Genomic DNA, 19,036 nt, shown 5'->3' with positions numbered 1-19,036 from the left:
ATATATGATTAAAAGAAATGAACAGACGGATTAGTTTAAGTAACTAAGAAAACTTGACAAAAAATATGTCAAAGTTTGTTAACTTTAACTAATAAATTTTAATAATATAGTATAAAATATTCAATAAATCTTTATTATGAATTGTCGGCCGGATTCATTACTGAAACATTGTAAATTAAGCTAATGTTGGAAAATGCAAGTCAAAGTTCGAAGATATTTTGTAACACATTAGTTTAAAACAATTTTCTCTAATTTCAAATCTTCAGGTAACACATTCATTTAAAACAATTTTCACTAATTTTAAATGTTAATTAAGTGATTCAGAAAGTGTTTTTAATATTTAACCATTCTATATACTTTGTTCAAAATACACGATTTTGCAGCAGTAATGAATCCGATCATTGAAATATGTATAAAATAGAATTAATTTTTATGCTTATTAATTGAAAAGACATTATTATATTCCTAGATTAATATGAATATACACACTTTATGTAGCGAAACGTCGAAAAAAGTTTTTTATTTTTTAATAATCAGAAGACCTTTACCCAAGAAAAAATAAAAACTGTAAACTATACATCTTATAATAAAAACTGCCAAATATATATGCTTATATATATTTGATTGCCTATATATTTGATATTAACCGACTAATAGGGCAATCGTTAGTGTTCAGAACAGAAACTTTACTTCGACGTGACGTCACACAGTGCGAGAGAGATATAGGTAGCGGTGCGCAATATCATACCGGTATTTGTGTATCGTGATTACTACCGTGGCATTGCCTTTGTCAGCTTGGATCACAATGATTTCTTTATTATTCTTTAAATTATGTAAGGCGTCTTTTTCTTCGTGAGTTAAATTTCTTTAATAATATATAAAATATGGCGAAACAAGAAACAAGCATGTTAGAAAATTTAATATTGACAAAGATGAAAAAACAGCAAGAAAATCAAAAAGAAAATAAAAAAAAATGATGAAAATACAGCAAAAAAATAGAGATGAAGATAAAAATTTTAAAAGTACAACAAGAAAAGCAAGAAAAAAATGGAAAGAAAATAAAAAAATGATGGAAAGACAACAAGAAGAAAACAAAAAGAAGATGGAAAGACAACAAGAAGAAAACAAAAAGAAGATGAAAAGACAACAAGAAGAAAAAAAAATGATTGAAAGACAACAAGAAGAAAATAAAACAATGATTACAGCACACCAAGTGTACTCAAAACTAGTTTACATAATGAAAGAATATAAAGAGTATTTAAAGAGCTACTTAAATAAAATGAAAGAAATGGTAAGCCAGAGGTTTGAAGAAACAGACAGGAAAATAAAAATGCAGAAACAGAATATAGAAGATGTTAGAAGAGAAATTAAGTAGACGGAAATTAATAGGGAGAAAGCTTTGCAAGATGACATCCAGAAAACGAGGAGAGTAATCGAGAAGAAAGTGAAAAAAAGGAGGAACAAAAATGTGTCCGGGAAAATCGAGATGTAATCATAGAAACTGTTACTAACAGTAAGATTAACGGGGCGACGTCAGAAAACAGCATTCCGTACATTTCGTTAAAAGACTGAAAGATAAATGAAAATCTATTGAAAATTTTGAAGACTGCAAAAAAAAAAATAATAAAAAATTAACTAAAGGATGAAGCAGCTATATGGTTTGAAAGCAAAGAAAACAATATTGTCTCATGGATAGATTTTAAGACTAAATTTTTAAAATACTATTGTATTATTAGGTGCGGGAAGCACGTAGAAACTAAATAAAGAAGAGAAGTTACGACATGAGTAGAACAACACTACATGCGAATATATACCAATATACCAACCAATACAATAGACCACAATGACAGTTTACCAATAATTATGGACAGAATAAGTTCCGGGGCAGATAAGTGTGGCAGATTGACAGTTAACCTCCAGTCATACATGGGTTGACTGTGCTACCGAAGTGAGGGAACGTCGACGGAGAAAAGAAGAGTAGATCAGAGCAGCTCATGGTACAATGAATACACAAGGTATGATATTGCGCATGACATTTGACAGCTGGCCCAGGAGTGTGACGTAGTTAAGATCGCCTGAACCACCTCGAACCCATTATTACAGCTTAACGTACACATTAATTTTGAAATTATGGGTAAAAAGTGATCTAATTTTTTTTAAATGTTTTGTTTTGGTTATAATTGAATAAAAAATATATTTTCAGTAGCGTAAAACCTTTACTTCTCTTAGAGATTCAAGCAAAATTTTTTTTTGTTTTCATACATATAGTAATAATATAAGTACTCTTTTTGTATGCAAATCCCTTGAAATTTAAAAATTTTCTGCAGAGGAAATACTGTGAATAGGTAAATAGTAGTAGATTTGCTTATTCTGATTCACTGTCACTCACTTCCAAGCAGTTTTACTGAAATAAAAACAAAATAGAGTACAATATAGAAAAATCTGTTTTACAATTCAATATGGTTTTTTAGATGAGTTATAATGAAATTTAGTAAAATAAAAAATATACACATTACTATAACCTACCGATTATTATATGCAAAATTTACTTATCAAACAATATAATAATATGAAAATAAGACACAAATTAGTTCAAACGCAAAACACAATAAATATCGACTTCAGACGACTTTACAGCGGCAAGACAGAAAGCTTGTATAAAAACAAAAGTTCAACAATAATATCGGTTATCAATGGTGACTATTGCAAATTGCAAGTTATGAGATAATAAATATATTTTAAAGTATCTTAATACTGACTGAGTCATCTATTTTATAATAGAAAAATAATTTTGATATATGCTTATATATGACTGTGTCTTTATACAAATGGTGTTTAGTTACTATTTATTTATACTGTATAGTATATAGTAGTTATTTGCCATTGTATATCTGGTTTTGTACCTTTTTCAAAGTACGCTGTGCAATTGCTTGTTGCAATAGTGACAATGAAGATAAAATCTTTAGGTTTCATACATTTCCTAAAGATAGCGTGACCAGAAAACTGTGGATTATATCTTGTTGTAGATAGGATAATTTTAATTGTAATACTGCAAGAATTTGTTATACACATTTTAAAACTCAAGATTACCAAAGAAATCTACAACAGGAACTTTTAAATTACGTTTCTAAAAAGGGTCTAAAACTCAAACCTGAGGCAGTACCTAGTCTTTATTTGCCTAAATCAACATCGGCTACCCTTTTAACCAACCAAAAGAAACGCGTACAAGGAGGCGAACACAGAGAGTCCAAAAAGTATGTTGAGCAGCTTTTTACTACTTCTAGGTCAACGACGTAAGTCTAAATCTTTATTTTTATTAATTATTAGTCATGAAACCTTAATGATTTTTTCATATCGATTTGTTAAGTAAGAAATTAGCCTCAGCCTGCTATGCAATTTGCAATAAGAACTGTTTCGGAGGAAATCAATTTAGCATCTTCCAAAATAACATATTTTTCTTTGTTAAATCATGTTATCATTATTAAAATATACAATGTTATCATTATTATAAACAATACCAAGATAATTTTATGTGTGAATATTACAAAAATGTCATTTTAAATGTTGTGCAATATTGTGTGCCCTCACTACACTCATATTCGATGGCCAGCTAGCTCATTCGATATAAATAAAGTTGACTTTGTCATTATATATTTTGATTTTGTGTTTAGTTCAGTAGGTATATATACGTACAAATTTTGTGTACCTCCATTACCACTTTTCTGTATCTTTTTAAACATCTGAAATATCGAACTCTGGAGTATAAGTTAATTAACCTGTACCTACGTGTAATAAAAGATAATTAAAACTTGTCTTATAAAGGATATCTATGTTTTATAAAGGATAAATATTATAATATCATAATTGTATCATCTCTTTATAATTACTATAATTAAATTAGCCAAATTATATAAAAACACTTAAAATTAAAAGTCTTTCCTATACAACTGCATTCAAATGTTGCGGGAATAAGCGATCTTGACTACGTCATGCGCGAAAGCGAACCGATTTTGGAACATTATGTATCATACCTTGTGTATTCATTGTACCATGAGAGCAGCTGATGTCTGTCAGAACACGATCACACGACGAGGTGACAACGAAAAGAACTCTTACAGTTTTCTTACTTGTTTTTAGTATGTAGTTTATTGTTAATAAATCAATAAAACAGTTTAAAGTGTGCCCCGACTACTTTTGCTTCCCGCAAACAAGGCCACATAAATAATGTATCTGCCTACTTGTTTCATTTAAATTATTAAGAACATTTACAGCATATCTTATTTGTAACGTGAAACACCATATCGGTTTTTTTGCATTGTGTCTACAGAAAATTCGATTGTGCGATTTAAATCATTATTAGAAATATTTTATTTTAACATAAGCATTACTTTCTGAAAAAAGATTATTCACTCTATCATGTATGTATATCAATATATTCAAAGTATTTTCCTTAATGCTACTTCTTGAAAACGTTTCACAATTTTCTAAATCTTTTAAGTACATAATTTGATGGTTTTTAAGCAAACGCTAAATGAATATAATTAATATTAAATCCAATACTAACACCAAAAGGGGGAATATTGAAGATTAAAAAAATTATAAAAGTTTTCTGATGAATCTAAAATAAATAAATAATATTTACCTGCATATATCAGTTGAAAATATTAGAAAACTTTTGTCTTTACTAGCATGAGGCGGGTAAATAGTTGAGTCTCCACCTTCTACTAATTGACAAGTGTTGTTATTTATGGATTGCGACGTACCCCAAAAAGGTAGGTAACGAGAATTGTTCCATTGCATAATACTTCCCAATTTGGAGATATTGTCAATTCCTCTATTTAAGGTGTAGATTCCGTCTGGGTTCTCCGTTTTCTGCAATCAATCGAGAGATAGTTTTAAATTGATGTAGGTCGTTTTTGAATATCATACAAGAAATTTTTTTTCAGTGAATATTCTACAGGAAGATCCTATTTATCTATTAAAAGACAGATTGGACCAAAAGTCTGGAAACGCCTAATTATCTCTTAAACGGATGAGCCGAAAGGTACAAAAAACGACTATTTTGCAATGGAGATTTCAAAGTTAATGCTTGCAATTTACCGATCGTAAAAACGAATACTGCTTACTGATTAAAGAAACAATATGAAGCCTTGGAACCGGATTTCTGATATGAAAACGACTAGGGCAAGAAATAACGACAAAAGAAAAATATGCAAAACCCAGATGAAAATTACTACATGGAACATCAGATTGCTTAGCACCTAAGACCAAGAAATAACCCAAGTGTTAAAAGAGAAACAAATAGACATACACGCTGTAACGATACGATCGTTACCTACAATAGCTACTAATTTGCGCCGCAAACTAGGCAACCTATAACACAATTTCATATATCGATTTACAATAAAATCGATTCCCATTGTCATTATAGGGAAAACGAATACGGGCCAGTGGCCATGTTCATCATGTTCATTGTTTATTTTACGACAGAACTTCCTGGATATAGGTTGATTGTTGATAAGTGCGGCAGGCAGGGCTTGGAAGAAAGAATGAAACAATTTTAAGTTATTTTATTATTTCTTGGGAAAGGGGAAGAGTTTATTTTTGGTTATTTTAAAGAAATTTAGTTTATGTGTGTTTAAGAAGCTACCATTTTTTTTATGAAAGAGAAAACTTCCAATAAGTTCTGCCTGCCGGCCCAACCTCAGAGATTGGAATTTGTTTTATTATTTGGGAAGAAGATATTTTGATTTGGGAAAAATTATACCGGGATTTGGGAAGAATTATACTTTGATTTGGGGAAGGATTTTGGTTTCATTTTCTGGTTGGTCTGCCAGTCCTTAAGGCTTTTACAAAGCACATAGGCTGATCCATCCTACAGCCATCCACTACCAGGACAGCGGATTAGGGAACTTCCTTTCCATCAAAAGGGTTATTAAGGACATTTATTTTCTTGTTAAAACTTAATAATTTAAATTTCAATTTTTATATATATATATATATATATATATATATATATATATATATATATATATATATATATATATATATATATATATATATATATATATATATATATATCTGCGCAAGAAGCAGACCATCCAGAGAGACTTGAAAATGGCAAGTGAGATCTTGCCGAAACGTCGTCAAAATGGTTTTTATCAAAACCAACAACATTTAACGCGGAGTCAAACCCGGAATACCATTGATATAATATACAGCTCCCGCGGAAATATCAAAACTAACATAATTAACCTTGACGGGGAGGAACTTCTACCAGATATCCGAAGATTCGAGAAAATGAGATCAAAAAGAAGTACACTGCTACGCAATCTTACTTTTTTAGAACGGTGTAGGGACGAAAAGGTAATTCCTAAAAGCATGAAACTAAGTTTTCACAAAAAGAACCAGAAAACCAAAAACATCTTAAGACGGGCTAGTTTAGCACTGATTAGAGAATTCATCCATGACACCAGACGAGAAATCGATCAGATAAACTCGAGATTATTAAAACTTCACCTGAATCTTGGCAACACATTATATCCGGTACTATGGAACATATTAGATACGCTCAGCAACTTTCGAGCAGAGACAAACGCCGACTTAACAAAAACAAAACAAATTAAGAAGTTCGAGAGACTATCATTAGAACAACAACCGAGAGAAACGCCACAACAAGATACCTGTAAACTGGTTTATAATTTTTCGAACTTCATACTAGATGAAGCCACAAAGAGTGTTCTTTCGAAAGGTTTTAATTTCGCAGTAGCTCCTGCACGCATACCGATTGAAAATATTATATGCGAAGTGGAAAGTTCAATAACCAATATACCATCCGACACGGCCGAGACTATACGCCAAGACGTGTCACGCATATTACGAACAGCTAAACCGCCAAAACAAAACTTAACACACGAGGAAAAAGAGGCATTAAATTCATTGCGCAAAAATAAAGAAATCATTGTACTTCCAGCTGATAAAGGCAATGCTACGGTGGTTATGAATGTCATAGACTACGATCAAAAGATAAAAGATATTCTAGACGATCCATCATACGAGAAGATATCGACTGACCCGACAACATATCTAGAAAAAACAACAAAAGCAAAAATACAAACATCTAATATTAATAAATAACATCATTTTCAACTTATTCCACGGAAAAAATCATCGAGATGTCCAAAACTGTACGGTCTACCAAAAGTTCACAAGGATGGATTACCACTACGACCAATAGTGAGCTCCATCGGACCACCGTTACAACCACTGGCAAGGTTCCTGGCTGAAAAGCTACAGCCTTACGTAGAAGAAGCTGATTCCTACGTTAAGAACGCAGGCCACTTCATCGAGCGTATAAAAGATGTTACTCTTGGGCCGGGACACTTGTTAGTAAGTTTCGATGTTGTTTCACTTTTCACCAACGTTCCCATCAATGAATCCTTGGAAATTATAAGCAGAAAATACCCAGTACCGCAAGATACCCTAAATTTGACAAGGCACTGCTTAAACAACACATATTTTATATATGGTGATCAACGGTACAATCAAGTTGAAGGGGCACCGATGGGTTCACCGCTATCTCCCGTGATAGCAAATCTTTTTATGCAAGACATAGAGGAACGGACAATAAGAACAGCAGAATATAAACCCAAACTATGGCTTAGATATGTGGACGACACTTTCATCATATGGACACATGGAGTAGACAAACTTACTGCATTTCTAGAATACATTAACAGTATCCATCCCAAGATCAAGTTTACGATGGAATTAGAAAGTAATCAACAACTACCTTTTCTAGACGTCTTAATAATAAAGAAAGAAAACGGCAACATTAAATATACAGTGTATCGAAAACCAACTCACACTGACAGATACCTACATGCAGATTCACACCACCATCCTGCACAATTGAATTTAGTCATAAAAACTCTGACTATAAGATCTGAACGACTAACAGACGAAGAACATAAGAAAGAAGAAATGCAGAAAGTTACAAAAGCGTTAAAAAACAACGGCTTTTCCACACACAGAATCGAAAAGGCACGAAGACCACAAAAAACAACAAAAGAAATAAAAGAAGACGAAAAACCGATTGCCAAAACCACTCTACCGTATATTAAAGGCACAACAGAGAAGATAAGCAGGGTCCTGAGAAAACACAAAATAGAGACTGCCTTCAACACCGACAGAAAAATCGCAAACATATTACCATCTGCCAAGACAAAGATTCCCCTAGAAAACCAAGGAGTATACAAAATTCCCTGTGGAGAATGCGATAGAGCCGATATTGGACAGACAAATAGAAGGATCCAAGTAAGACAAGAAGAACATCGCAATGCCATCGAACGAAAAGAAACGACGTCATCCCTAGCCCAGCATTCTTTAGCTACAGGACACAAAATTGACCTCAAACATACGGTAATGTTAGCGAATGTCGAAAACAAGAAAAAACGAATGGAGTGGTAAGAGACTTAAATTAAATCGAAACGCAACCGTCTTCGTATATTTATCGTCCTTACTCGACGCAATGAGTACAAGAATGATGGTAATTTATATGGGTAAATTGTTGATGCATAGTGGAATATAAATATTTTCAGCATCGCTCTGAATGGCTTGATTAAGCTTGGGTATACAATTTACTTTAATTGCTATCGACACATTTAACTTCATATTTCCTCACTAGAGGTCTCTAGTAGCATACTTTGGTAATTGTTTTTCATATAATTGCCAGAGTAGTCGGTGCATTTTGATTTAATTTGAGTCTTCTTACAAACTCTCTCTGATGACGGGTAGACCCAGAAACACGTGTTAGGGAGTGGTAAGAGACTTAAATTAAATCGAAACGCAACCGTCTTCGTATAAAAAACGAATTATCAGAGAAGCCATAGAAATAGAAAAACAAGAAAATAATTTAAATTCTCGAGACGATGCCCAAAGATTGCCAAAAACATGGAAACCAATTATCCCGAAGAATAACGCAAGAACGGAATCGACCAAGACTGACCTGCGCACTGGACCAATTACAAGAGCGCGCGCAACGCGCAGTAACTACAAAAGCCAGCTGTGTCACCTCGGGGGAACAAATATGGGTCTAACCACCTTCTGATATCCCCGGGTGCTCTGTAGAGGGCTTCGGAGTAAACGTCGAGAGCTCCTCTACTTAAGTCCATTTACTGGGTATGGACTTGTAAATATTTATATCTTCGGTGTCTTGCCTTGAAAAAGGCAAGATATTTCTTACACAACAAATTCCTCGTCGAAAATGGTACATTAGGTTGTGGTCTTCCGATGGCTTGTCTTGAGAAAGACAAGATATTTTCTTACATGACAAAGGATTGTCGAAATAAAAACACCAAGTTAAAGTTGAAAATAACTCTTAGCCACAGAGTATGGAAAATAGAACAGGAGCAGAGCCCCGAGAGCACTAAGCTCTCGGAGAGCCCGTGAGGGACTGACCTGGCTGACCTGAAAATCGCCAATATTTATATGTGCCATTCGAGCGATAAATAGGGATTTCCAGGTCAAGAGCCAATGGGAAAATTTGAGGCGGGGCGATGCGCATCGAAATGCGCACTAGTCCACAGACTATGGCATTCGATGACAGCTGCCTAACACCCGTAGCGTCACTTCCACTCGAACATCGACAAGAAGCAGACCATCCAGAGAGACTTGAAAATGGCAAGTAAGATCTGCCGAAACGTCGTCAAAATGGTTTTTATCAAAACCAACAACATTTAACGCGGAGTCAAACCCGGAATACCATTGATATAACATACAGCTCCCGCAGAAATATCAAAACTAACATATATATATATATATATATATATATATATATATATATATATATATATATATATATATATATATAGTGCAATGGAGAGTTCAAAGTTAATGCTTGCAATTTACCGATCGTAAAAACGAATACTGCATACTGTTTAAAGAAACAATATGAAGCCTTGAAACCGGATTTATAATATGAAAACGACTAGGGCAAGAAATAACGACAAAAGAAAAATATGCAGAACCCAGATGAAAATTACTACATGGAACATCAGATTGCTTAACACCTAAGACCAAGAAATAACCCAAGTGTTAAAAGAGAAACAAATAGATATACACGCTCTCCAGGAAACAAAAAAGAAAGGAAAATAACAATAAAAACTATATATATATATATATATATATATATATATATAGTTTTTATTGCTCTTTTCCTTTATATTTATCTATATATATATATATATATATATATATATATATATATATATATATATATATATATATATATAGATAAATATAAAGGAAAAGAGCAATAAAAACTATATATATATATATATATATATATATATATATATATATATATATATATATATATATAGTGCAATGGAGAGTTCAAAGTTAATGCTTGCAATTTACCGATCGTAAAAAATAACCCAAGTGTTAAAAGAGAAACAAATAGACATACACGCTCTACAGGAAACAAAAAAGAAAGGAAAAGAACAATAAAAACTATATATATATATATATATATATATATATATATATAAATATAAAGGAAAAGAGCAATAAAAACTATATATATATATATATATATATATATATATATATATTAGAAGTGATTATTTCGACCAAAAAATAATTTATAAATACGTTCAAATTATCGGGTATAGTGGTCTATAATAAAAATCTTTCTTTTTTCTAAATTACTCAATATTTCGCTATTTATTTAAAAGCTTCCTCAGGAGTAAACTAAAAACAATTTGAACATATATTTTAAATTCTGTAAGTGTTTTAAAATGTATTTGTACGCCATTTTTTGTAATGTTCAAATTGTTTTTAGTTTACTCCTGAGGAAGCTTTTAAATAAATAGCGAAATATTGAGTAATTTAGAAAAAAGAAAGATTTTTATTATAGACTACTATACTCGATAATTTGAACGTATTTATATATATATATATATATATATATATATATATATATATATATATATATATATATATATATATATATATATATATATATATATATTTACAGTTTTTATTGCTCTTTTCCTTTCTTTGTCAGTCGTATGGCATTCCTTTCCCCAGGTAGCTGTACCTTCCTCCGTGGTTGGTGTTAGTTGTTGCCCTGGAAACCTCTAATGCCACACATTGGTCAGAAATACGTATATACAGTTGTCTTCCATCGATATACCATTTTTGGTTTTCTGTTTTACGAGACATGGTATTACTTTTTACTTTTATTATTCACTAGCATTATCCTTTTCTATATATATATATATATATATATATATATATATATATATATATATATATATATATAAATATATATACACTTCTCCAAGAAATTAACGCACCACTTTGAAATATTAAAATATTTTATTAGCGTTAATTTTAAAATTTTCATTGTAATGTTATATTTTGCAAGCCCCTTGTATATGCTATTCATACACTCTATATTTATTGACTGTGTTTTATCACTATAGTTTTTTTTGCAACCAAACAAAAAGAAGCAAAAAATGTACTAATTCTATAAATATACTAATTTCCAAGTGTTCACGAATTTTATTCGGCTACTGCTTAATTGTTAATTATTGTCAATTGTGTTTATTATGGAGCGTCAATCACGTAATTTAACCCGAGATGAATGTGTCCAAGCAGTGATACTGTCGGAAGAAGATTGGAGTTACCGAAGAATTGGTCGTCGGTTTGATGTGTTCCACACATCCGTCTCACAAGTATTAGAAAGATTCCTCGAAACGGGATCATACTCGCAGACCAGGGCAAGGACGAAACCAGGTAATTACCCCTATTCAATATCGATTTTTAAGAATTTCTGCTCTTCGACAACGTTTTGTAACACATCGAAGTCTACAAATTGAGCTTCGAGACGTGCATTCTATACAAATTAGTACTGAAACTGTTCGCCAGCGACTTAGAGAATACAACTTAACACCTAGGATTGCTACCCGAGGTCTTCTATTAACTGCAGAGCACCGAAGGGGGAGACTACATTTTGCCAGAGAACCCGGTAATTGGTTGGAGGCTGATTGGGAACGAGTGCTATTTACTGATGAATCCCGATTTTGTTTGCACAATAACGACAGACGTGTTCGTGTGTTGCGACGACCCAACGAACGATATGCTCAGTGTAACTTCTCACACACCACATTTTTTGGTGGAGGATCCGTTATGGTGTGGGGTGGTATTTCTTTGAATGCACGTACGGACCTAGTGGTCATACAAAATGGAACTGTTACAGCTGAAAGGTACATATTGGAGATCCTGGAGCAACATGTAGTTCTATTCGCTCCTTATATCGGTGAAAATTTTTTACTAATGCAAGATAATGCCAGACCTCACGCTGCACAGATCGTCAGAAATTATCTAGAAGAGGTAGAAATTAGCACTATGGAATGTCCAGCACATAGCCCGGATTTAAATCCGATTGAAAATCTCTAGGATATCCTTGGTAGGCGATTAAGAGCGACACCGACCCAACCAAACAACTTACAGGAAGTGGGAGAGAGGCTGATCCAGATTTGGAGAGAACTAAACCAAAATGAAATACGGCAATTATTTTTAAGTATGGGCCAACGGTGTGAGGCTGTTATACGTAGTAGAGGTGGAAACACTTCAACATTTTCTAATGAGTAGACAAATTGTTATAATTAATAATTGCCCTGGAAACCATCAGGGTCTTCTAACTCTAATGCCACAAATTGGTTACATTGCTCCTGTAGTGATCCTTTCCCAAGTTAATATGCTCCTTTTCTAACTTGGCTGCACCGTACTAAAGACGACCAATAGTCAGAAATACGTATATACAGTTGCCTTCCATCGATATACCATTTTTGGTTTTCTGTTTTGCGAGACATGCCATTACTTTTTACTTTTATAATTCACTTGCATTATTCTTTTCCATTTGTTTTAATCGTTTCAACGTTTGGCATTCCTTTCCCCAGGTAGCTGTAGCTTCCTCCGTGGTTGGTGTTAGTTGTTGTGCTGGAAACCATCAGGGTCTTCTAACTCTAATGCCACAAATTAGTTGCATTGCTCCTGTAGTGATCCTTTCCCAAGTTAATATGCTCCTTCTCTAACTGGGCTGCATCGTACTGAAGACGACCAATAGTCAGAAATACGTATATATGGTTGCCTTCCATCAATATGTTGTTTTCTGTTTTGCGAGACATGCTATTACTTTTTACTTTTATTATTCACTCGCATTATCCTTTTCCATATATATATATATATATATATATATATATATATATATATATATATATATACATATATATATATATATATTAATCTACAGTGGATTAGCAAAAGACAACAAGGCCAAAGGAGTAGCCTTACTAATATACCAAAATCACATCAAACAATGTCAATCAATATCAGAAAGGGTTATAACAACACAGATAAGAATGGAGAAGATAGACCTGAACATCATCGGAGTATACAGCCCAGAAAATAACAAGCCTCAAACATTAAGCGTAACATTTTATGACGAATTACAAATAGTAGAATAACTCAGAGGAAAGATGTAATACTAGGGTATTTTAAAGCTCAAATACGCAACCAAACAATACCCAGAATTAAGCAAAAAAATAACGAAAATGTTAAAAACGAAAATGGAAAACTGATGATAAACTTTTGCAGAAGTAACGAAGAGTAAATAACACATTTTTTGACCACAAAGACCAACACAAATATATATTTTACAGCACATGTGGACAAAGATCTATGATAGATTATGTTATAACCAACAGAGATATATATCCATCAAAAATAATTGACGTAACATGCCTTAACTCGGAAGATATAGGTAGCGAACATAGCCGACTATTATGTTAAATATAAGTCGTCTTGAAATACTTCACACTTAAGAGAGCGCTACCAACACAAACAAAAATCGGAGTCGAAAGACGGAATCTATGGAATACTTATACAAAATATGAATATTAGAGAAGATTGCTGAAAATGAAACCTTAGAAAATGATAACATCGTAGAAAACTGGAAAAACCTTAAAAATAAACGTACAATTTACGCAGCAATAGAATCACCGGGAGAAGAGAAAGTAACGAATACCAACATATCAAAAAAGAAAACAGCATGGTTTAGAAAGGAAGTGAAGATAAAATGTAAAGAAAGAAGAAAGTCTTTTTACAATACAGAATATAGTAAATACAACAGGAATACAGCCACTACAAATAAATCCGAAATGAAACGAATACTTTAGTCAAACAAGTAAAAAGAGCAATCAAAATTAGGTGAATATAATACTGGCAGAGCTTCTCAATACGTATGCAACATGACTTCTACGGAACACAAAAAGAAATATGGAGAATGATCAGTGGACAAAGGAAAGAGATGAACGGACTAGTAAAAATGAAACACATTTAAAAAACATGGATAGACTACTCTTGATCCCTATTTACTAAAGGTGACGATAAAGAACCACCAACACCAGAAATGACGACATACGAAGAACTAAACATTGAGGAGGGAGAGGTAAAGGAAGCGTTAAGGAAATTAAAAAATAAAAAATCACCAGGAGAGAACAGAATACTGAATGAACTCCTAAAGTACAAAGAACCACATCTGAGTAAACAACTTTTATCACTTATCCGAAAAATAATAGAATAAAACAGAATACCCAAGAGAAGATCAAGCATCCAAGCATCTCTTCAAAAACGGAGACAAATCGGAACCCCGGAGAACTAAGGAGGAATTAATTTATTAAACAAAACGCTAAATTCAACAACCAAAGTGATAACAAAGAAACTGAATAAAATTATAACACTAGCATAAGAAAAAAGAAAACCAATCTTTTAGGCTGGAAATATCATGCACCGACATTATATTTATGAGACAAGTAAAAGAAAAATAATTAAAATACAACAATCCAGCATATTTAGAACTTAAAAAGTTGTTTCATAGACCTTAAAAAAGCATTTAAAAGGGTCAAGGTAACGGACGTTATCTACTTATTGTAGGCAAGAGAGATACCTCTAGGAATAATAGAAGGAAAAGTAGAAGAAGAACTTACACTGATCCAATTGAAGCTGGTAATAGGATAAGACAGAGTGATTCCCTGAGTTCTCTATTATTCAACCTGATCATGGATGAAATAATAAAAAAAGTAAGAACTAAAAAGGATACCAAATAGAAAAAAAACAACTTAAAATAATCTGCTATGCAGACGACGTCAGAAAATTTAACATGTTAATTTCCCCAAAAACGACAAAATGCATTGTTATAACAGAAAATCTACTAACATTTTAATTAGATGGGTGAGCATAGAACAAGTAATGGTGTTTAAATATCTAGGAATTACACTATCTAGCTACGGAAAGCTTGAAAGACAGTGGAATATCAAATGAATAGAGCAAACAGAGCCGCAGGTTGCCTAAAGAAATAATAAGAAGAAATAAAAATATGAAAAAGAAATAAAAGGCAGAATCAGAATAACAGTCGTTAGATCAATAATGATAATGAAAGAACAAAAAGAATGCTAGAAGCAGCAGAGATGAAAACTCTTAGAAACATCGATGGTAAGATACTATGTAACAGAGATACAAGTACAGATATACGACAGAGATGCAAGCCAGACAACATTAAGGACTGTGTCAAAAAATGGAAGGTGAAACGATCATATAAGCCAAATGACAAAAAATAGAGCAGTAAGGATAGCGAGAGATGGTTCCCAATAGAAAGACGATCAGTTGGAAGGCCACAAAAACTATCGAACAACAACTTCCTGAAGGCACACTGAAAAAGCAGAGTTATATATATATATATATATATATATATATATATATATATATATATATATATATATATATATATATATAAGCGGGGATCCTACAGCTTCTGCCGCTTCCCGAAAAGCAGAGTTATAACTACACAAAAAGAAGAAGAAGACTCTGTATATTGCATTATTATTGGAATCTTCACTACAATACGTGTTCAATTATTTGTAAAACTTGGTATTTTGGGAGCAACACCAAGGATTTATTATACTTGGGGAATGCATCTCTCAAGGCTTTGGAGGGGAAGATTTTCGCAAGCCTCATCAATGCACTGTCTTCGTGTGGGATTAAGATAAATATAGTCCTTAATAGACTACGAAGAAGTAACCATGGACTCAAGACACATCTATAGACAGTCTGGGGAAGCAAACCTTCATTCTCAATACATTCTGAATCACGAGAAGAGCTTCATAAACCCAATATGTCACATTTTCGGAGAGCAAAAGTTAACTTTTGAATGCAAGGAAGAGAAGACAAAAACACTGGGGGAAAACGCAGTAGAAACTAACTCCAGTAAAACAGGAAACTTCCCTACATATGGAGATTCAGAAAGAGGAACAACATTCTTCAGGTGAAACCAGCCCACTCGTAAGGACTACTTTAAGAGTGCGTTGGACCCACACAAGAAGAAGGAAAGCCATGGAACCAAAACCGGACAACTCTTTGTAGTGAGGAGAGAAATAATGCTCCTGCAGGCCAATCTTTAACACGCAAAAGCAGGTTAATCTTAAACGGCAACGCTGGTTAGAAGAGTGGAACAAAAAGACGTTGATATTGCCCAACTACAGGAGCCTAGAAGGATACGCGAGAAGCTTATCAACCAAACAAGGTAAGGTTTTACACACCCAAAGCTATAAGGCCAAAATCGTGCATAATTTACAGTAATAGACTAGATTGTACACTAATCCTGGTGCTCTGCACCAATCATACTGTTACAGGTATTCTAACTATAACCACGGAAGCAATAGAAAAGAAACTGCTGGTGTATTTAGCCTACTTTCTGCATATTGCCTAGGTAAAGAATTACAGCTTATTATTGACTATAATATGAACGCACACTACAACATATGAGGCAGCACAAACCTTAACGCAAAGGATGAGTCTATTTTAAATTTAATTCTATCTGAAGATTTAATTACATCCAATAAAGGAAACAAACAAACTTTTGTCATTAAAGCACGCAAAGAAGTGTTAGATTTAACACTCTGTACAAACAAAATAAGTGATATTATAACAAATTTGTATATGTCTGATGAAATTTCATGTTTGGATCACAGACATATACAATTTGACCTCAATTTATTTCCATCGGAAAATAAATACAAAAATCCTTCAGTAGAAATCTCTGGTAAAATACGAACTTGTTTAAAGAAGTAGGTGCTATAATTTCGGCAGCAGAAACGGTGACTGAAGGTATTATTGAACTACCCGGAAAAAACAAGGAAGAATATCAGTAGTAATACAGTCTGGTGAAACAACGGCTTAAAGAAGCTAAGGGCAGAAGTCTGAAGACTGTTTAATAAAACCAATAGTAACCAAAACTGTGATGCTTACAGGTATAAGTTAACGCTATAAAATAAAGAAATTCGCAAAGTCAAAAGGAATTCATGGAGTGAGTTTTGAATAAATTTCAGCCATATGAGTCTCCAGGGACAGATGGCATACATACCATGATGGTATTGATACCACAAATGAGCAAGATAGTCAAAGCCAGTTAATTATAGAGAGTCGTAGCAGAATAATGGTAAAATGGTTAAGTCATATACTTGACCAAGGTAGGTAAAGTATCAGACGTAACACTAAAGTCATATACACCAATAAGCATATAGTCTTTTCTATCAAAAATGCTGAAAATACTTCTGGATAAGTACACAAGATATGAAGTGCTATAAGATAACCCTCTAAACAATCGTCAATATGCATACCAACCTGTTAAATCTACAGACTCAGCATTGGATGATACCAATATATACAATAACAATATTGACAAAGATATACCAATGGCCGCTTTTTTAAATGTTTAAATGAAGGAGCATTTAATAATTTTACCACCAACTCTTCGGCTAAAGCAATGAGCAGACAAGACACCCCTGCGATAATATGCAGATGGATAAGGGTATCCCTGAATAATAGGATATTAATGTCTGCTCTGGGTAAATCAACCATCAAAGCATGAGCAGGTGGAGGCTGTCTACAACGAGGAGTTCTGTCACCTCTACTTTGGTCAAACTTGGTAGATGATATTCTCAAAAAACTGTCCACAAAAGACTTTTACTGTCAAGGATACGTTGACGACATTGTAATCGTTGGCAGTGGCAAATTTGCCCAGGTTGTATCGGTGAGAATGCAAGTAGCCCTAAATATAGTTGATAACTGGTGTTAAAACTTTCGAGCAACCTCGTATAATGTACTTTCAGTTAAATTTTACCCGACCTTTTTTTTTACACCCCTCGAGAGGGGCTACAGGTAGTTGCGGTCAGAAGACAGTCTCATTATAGTCTCATCACAACATCGTTACAATAAGGACGCAAGTTTTAAATTTATCGCTTACAAAATATTTTACATGTGCCCTTTTCTTCAATACAGTTTAGTTTAAGTGATTTGTTTTTGTATTATTACTCTACGTGAAACTGTAATAAGATTTAACTTACATCCCGTACACAAATGGTCCTTGTTCGAGCCGAATTAACCAGTTATCAAAATATATTTTGCTGTACATTCCATTGGAAGCTGTATTTTTTTCGACGAATTTGCATGGTCCCATTCACACAGTATCGGAAGAAGGCAGGTATAATCTTTCGTCAAAGTCAAGGTTAGTGCATAAATAATTTCCTATTACCCATTTTAATCTTTATGGTCGTAAAAGGGTACATTTTGTATTTGATTTAATTCAGTGGAAAATATTTATTTTTAAAATCACGTATTTTACTGTTATAACACATTTAGAGATTTCAATATTTTCATTTATACATTAATACACGAATATAGTAGCGTCCTTAAATTTATTTTAATTTATTTATTTTCATTTATAAATTATTATAAAGTTGAAATATTATCATTAACGTTTTTTATTCACTCGCAAAACTTTTTTACACATAAAACAACACTTTGCTTTTAATTTAATTTGCATAATTTGCTTTTAATTTTTTTGCATACACATACATTTTTATTTTTGTGAATATAATATATAAAATTATATTGTCAATATAGCTGACAT

At 32.9% G+C, this 19,036-nt stretch overlaps 1 protein-coding gene across 2 annotated transcripts in view; it reads right to left on the bottom strand.

Annotated features, from left to right (window-relative positions):
- Positions 1-19,036, bottom strand: part of LOC140450155 (sensory neuron membrane protein 2-like) — a 383,672-nt gene that overhangs the window by 220,483 nt on the left and 144,153 nt on the right. For both annotated transcript variants that reach the window (XM_072543601.1, XM_072543602.1), the window contains one exon: positions 4,643-4,872. In XM_072543601.1, the coding sequence (XP_072399702.1) occupies positions 4,643-4,872 (230 nt within the window). The remainder of the gene's footprint in view (positions 1-4,642; positions 4,873-19,036) is intronic.

Source organism: Diabrotica undecimpunctata, chromosome 9, assembly GCF_040954645.1.
Source record: "Diabrotica undecimpunctata isolate CICGRU chromosome 9, icDiaUnde3, whole genome shotgun sequence".
Lineage (NCBI taxonomy): Eukaryota > Metazoa > Arthropoda > Insecta > Coleoptera > Chrysomelidae > Diabrotica > Diabrotica undecimpunctata.
This window is presented reverse-complemented; position numbering and strand designations above follow the sequence as displayed.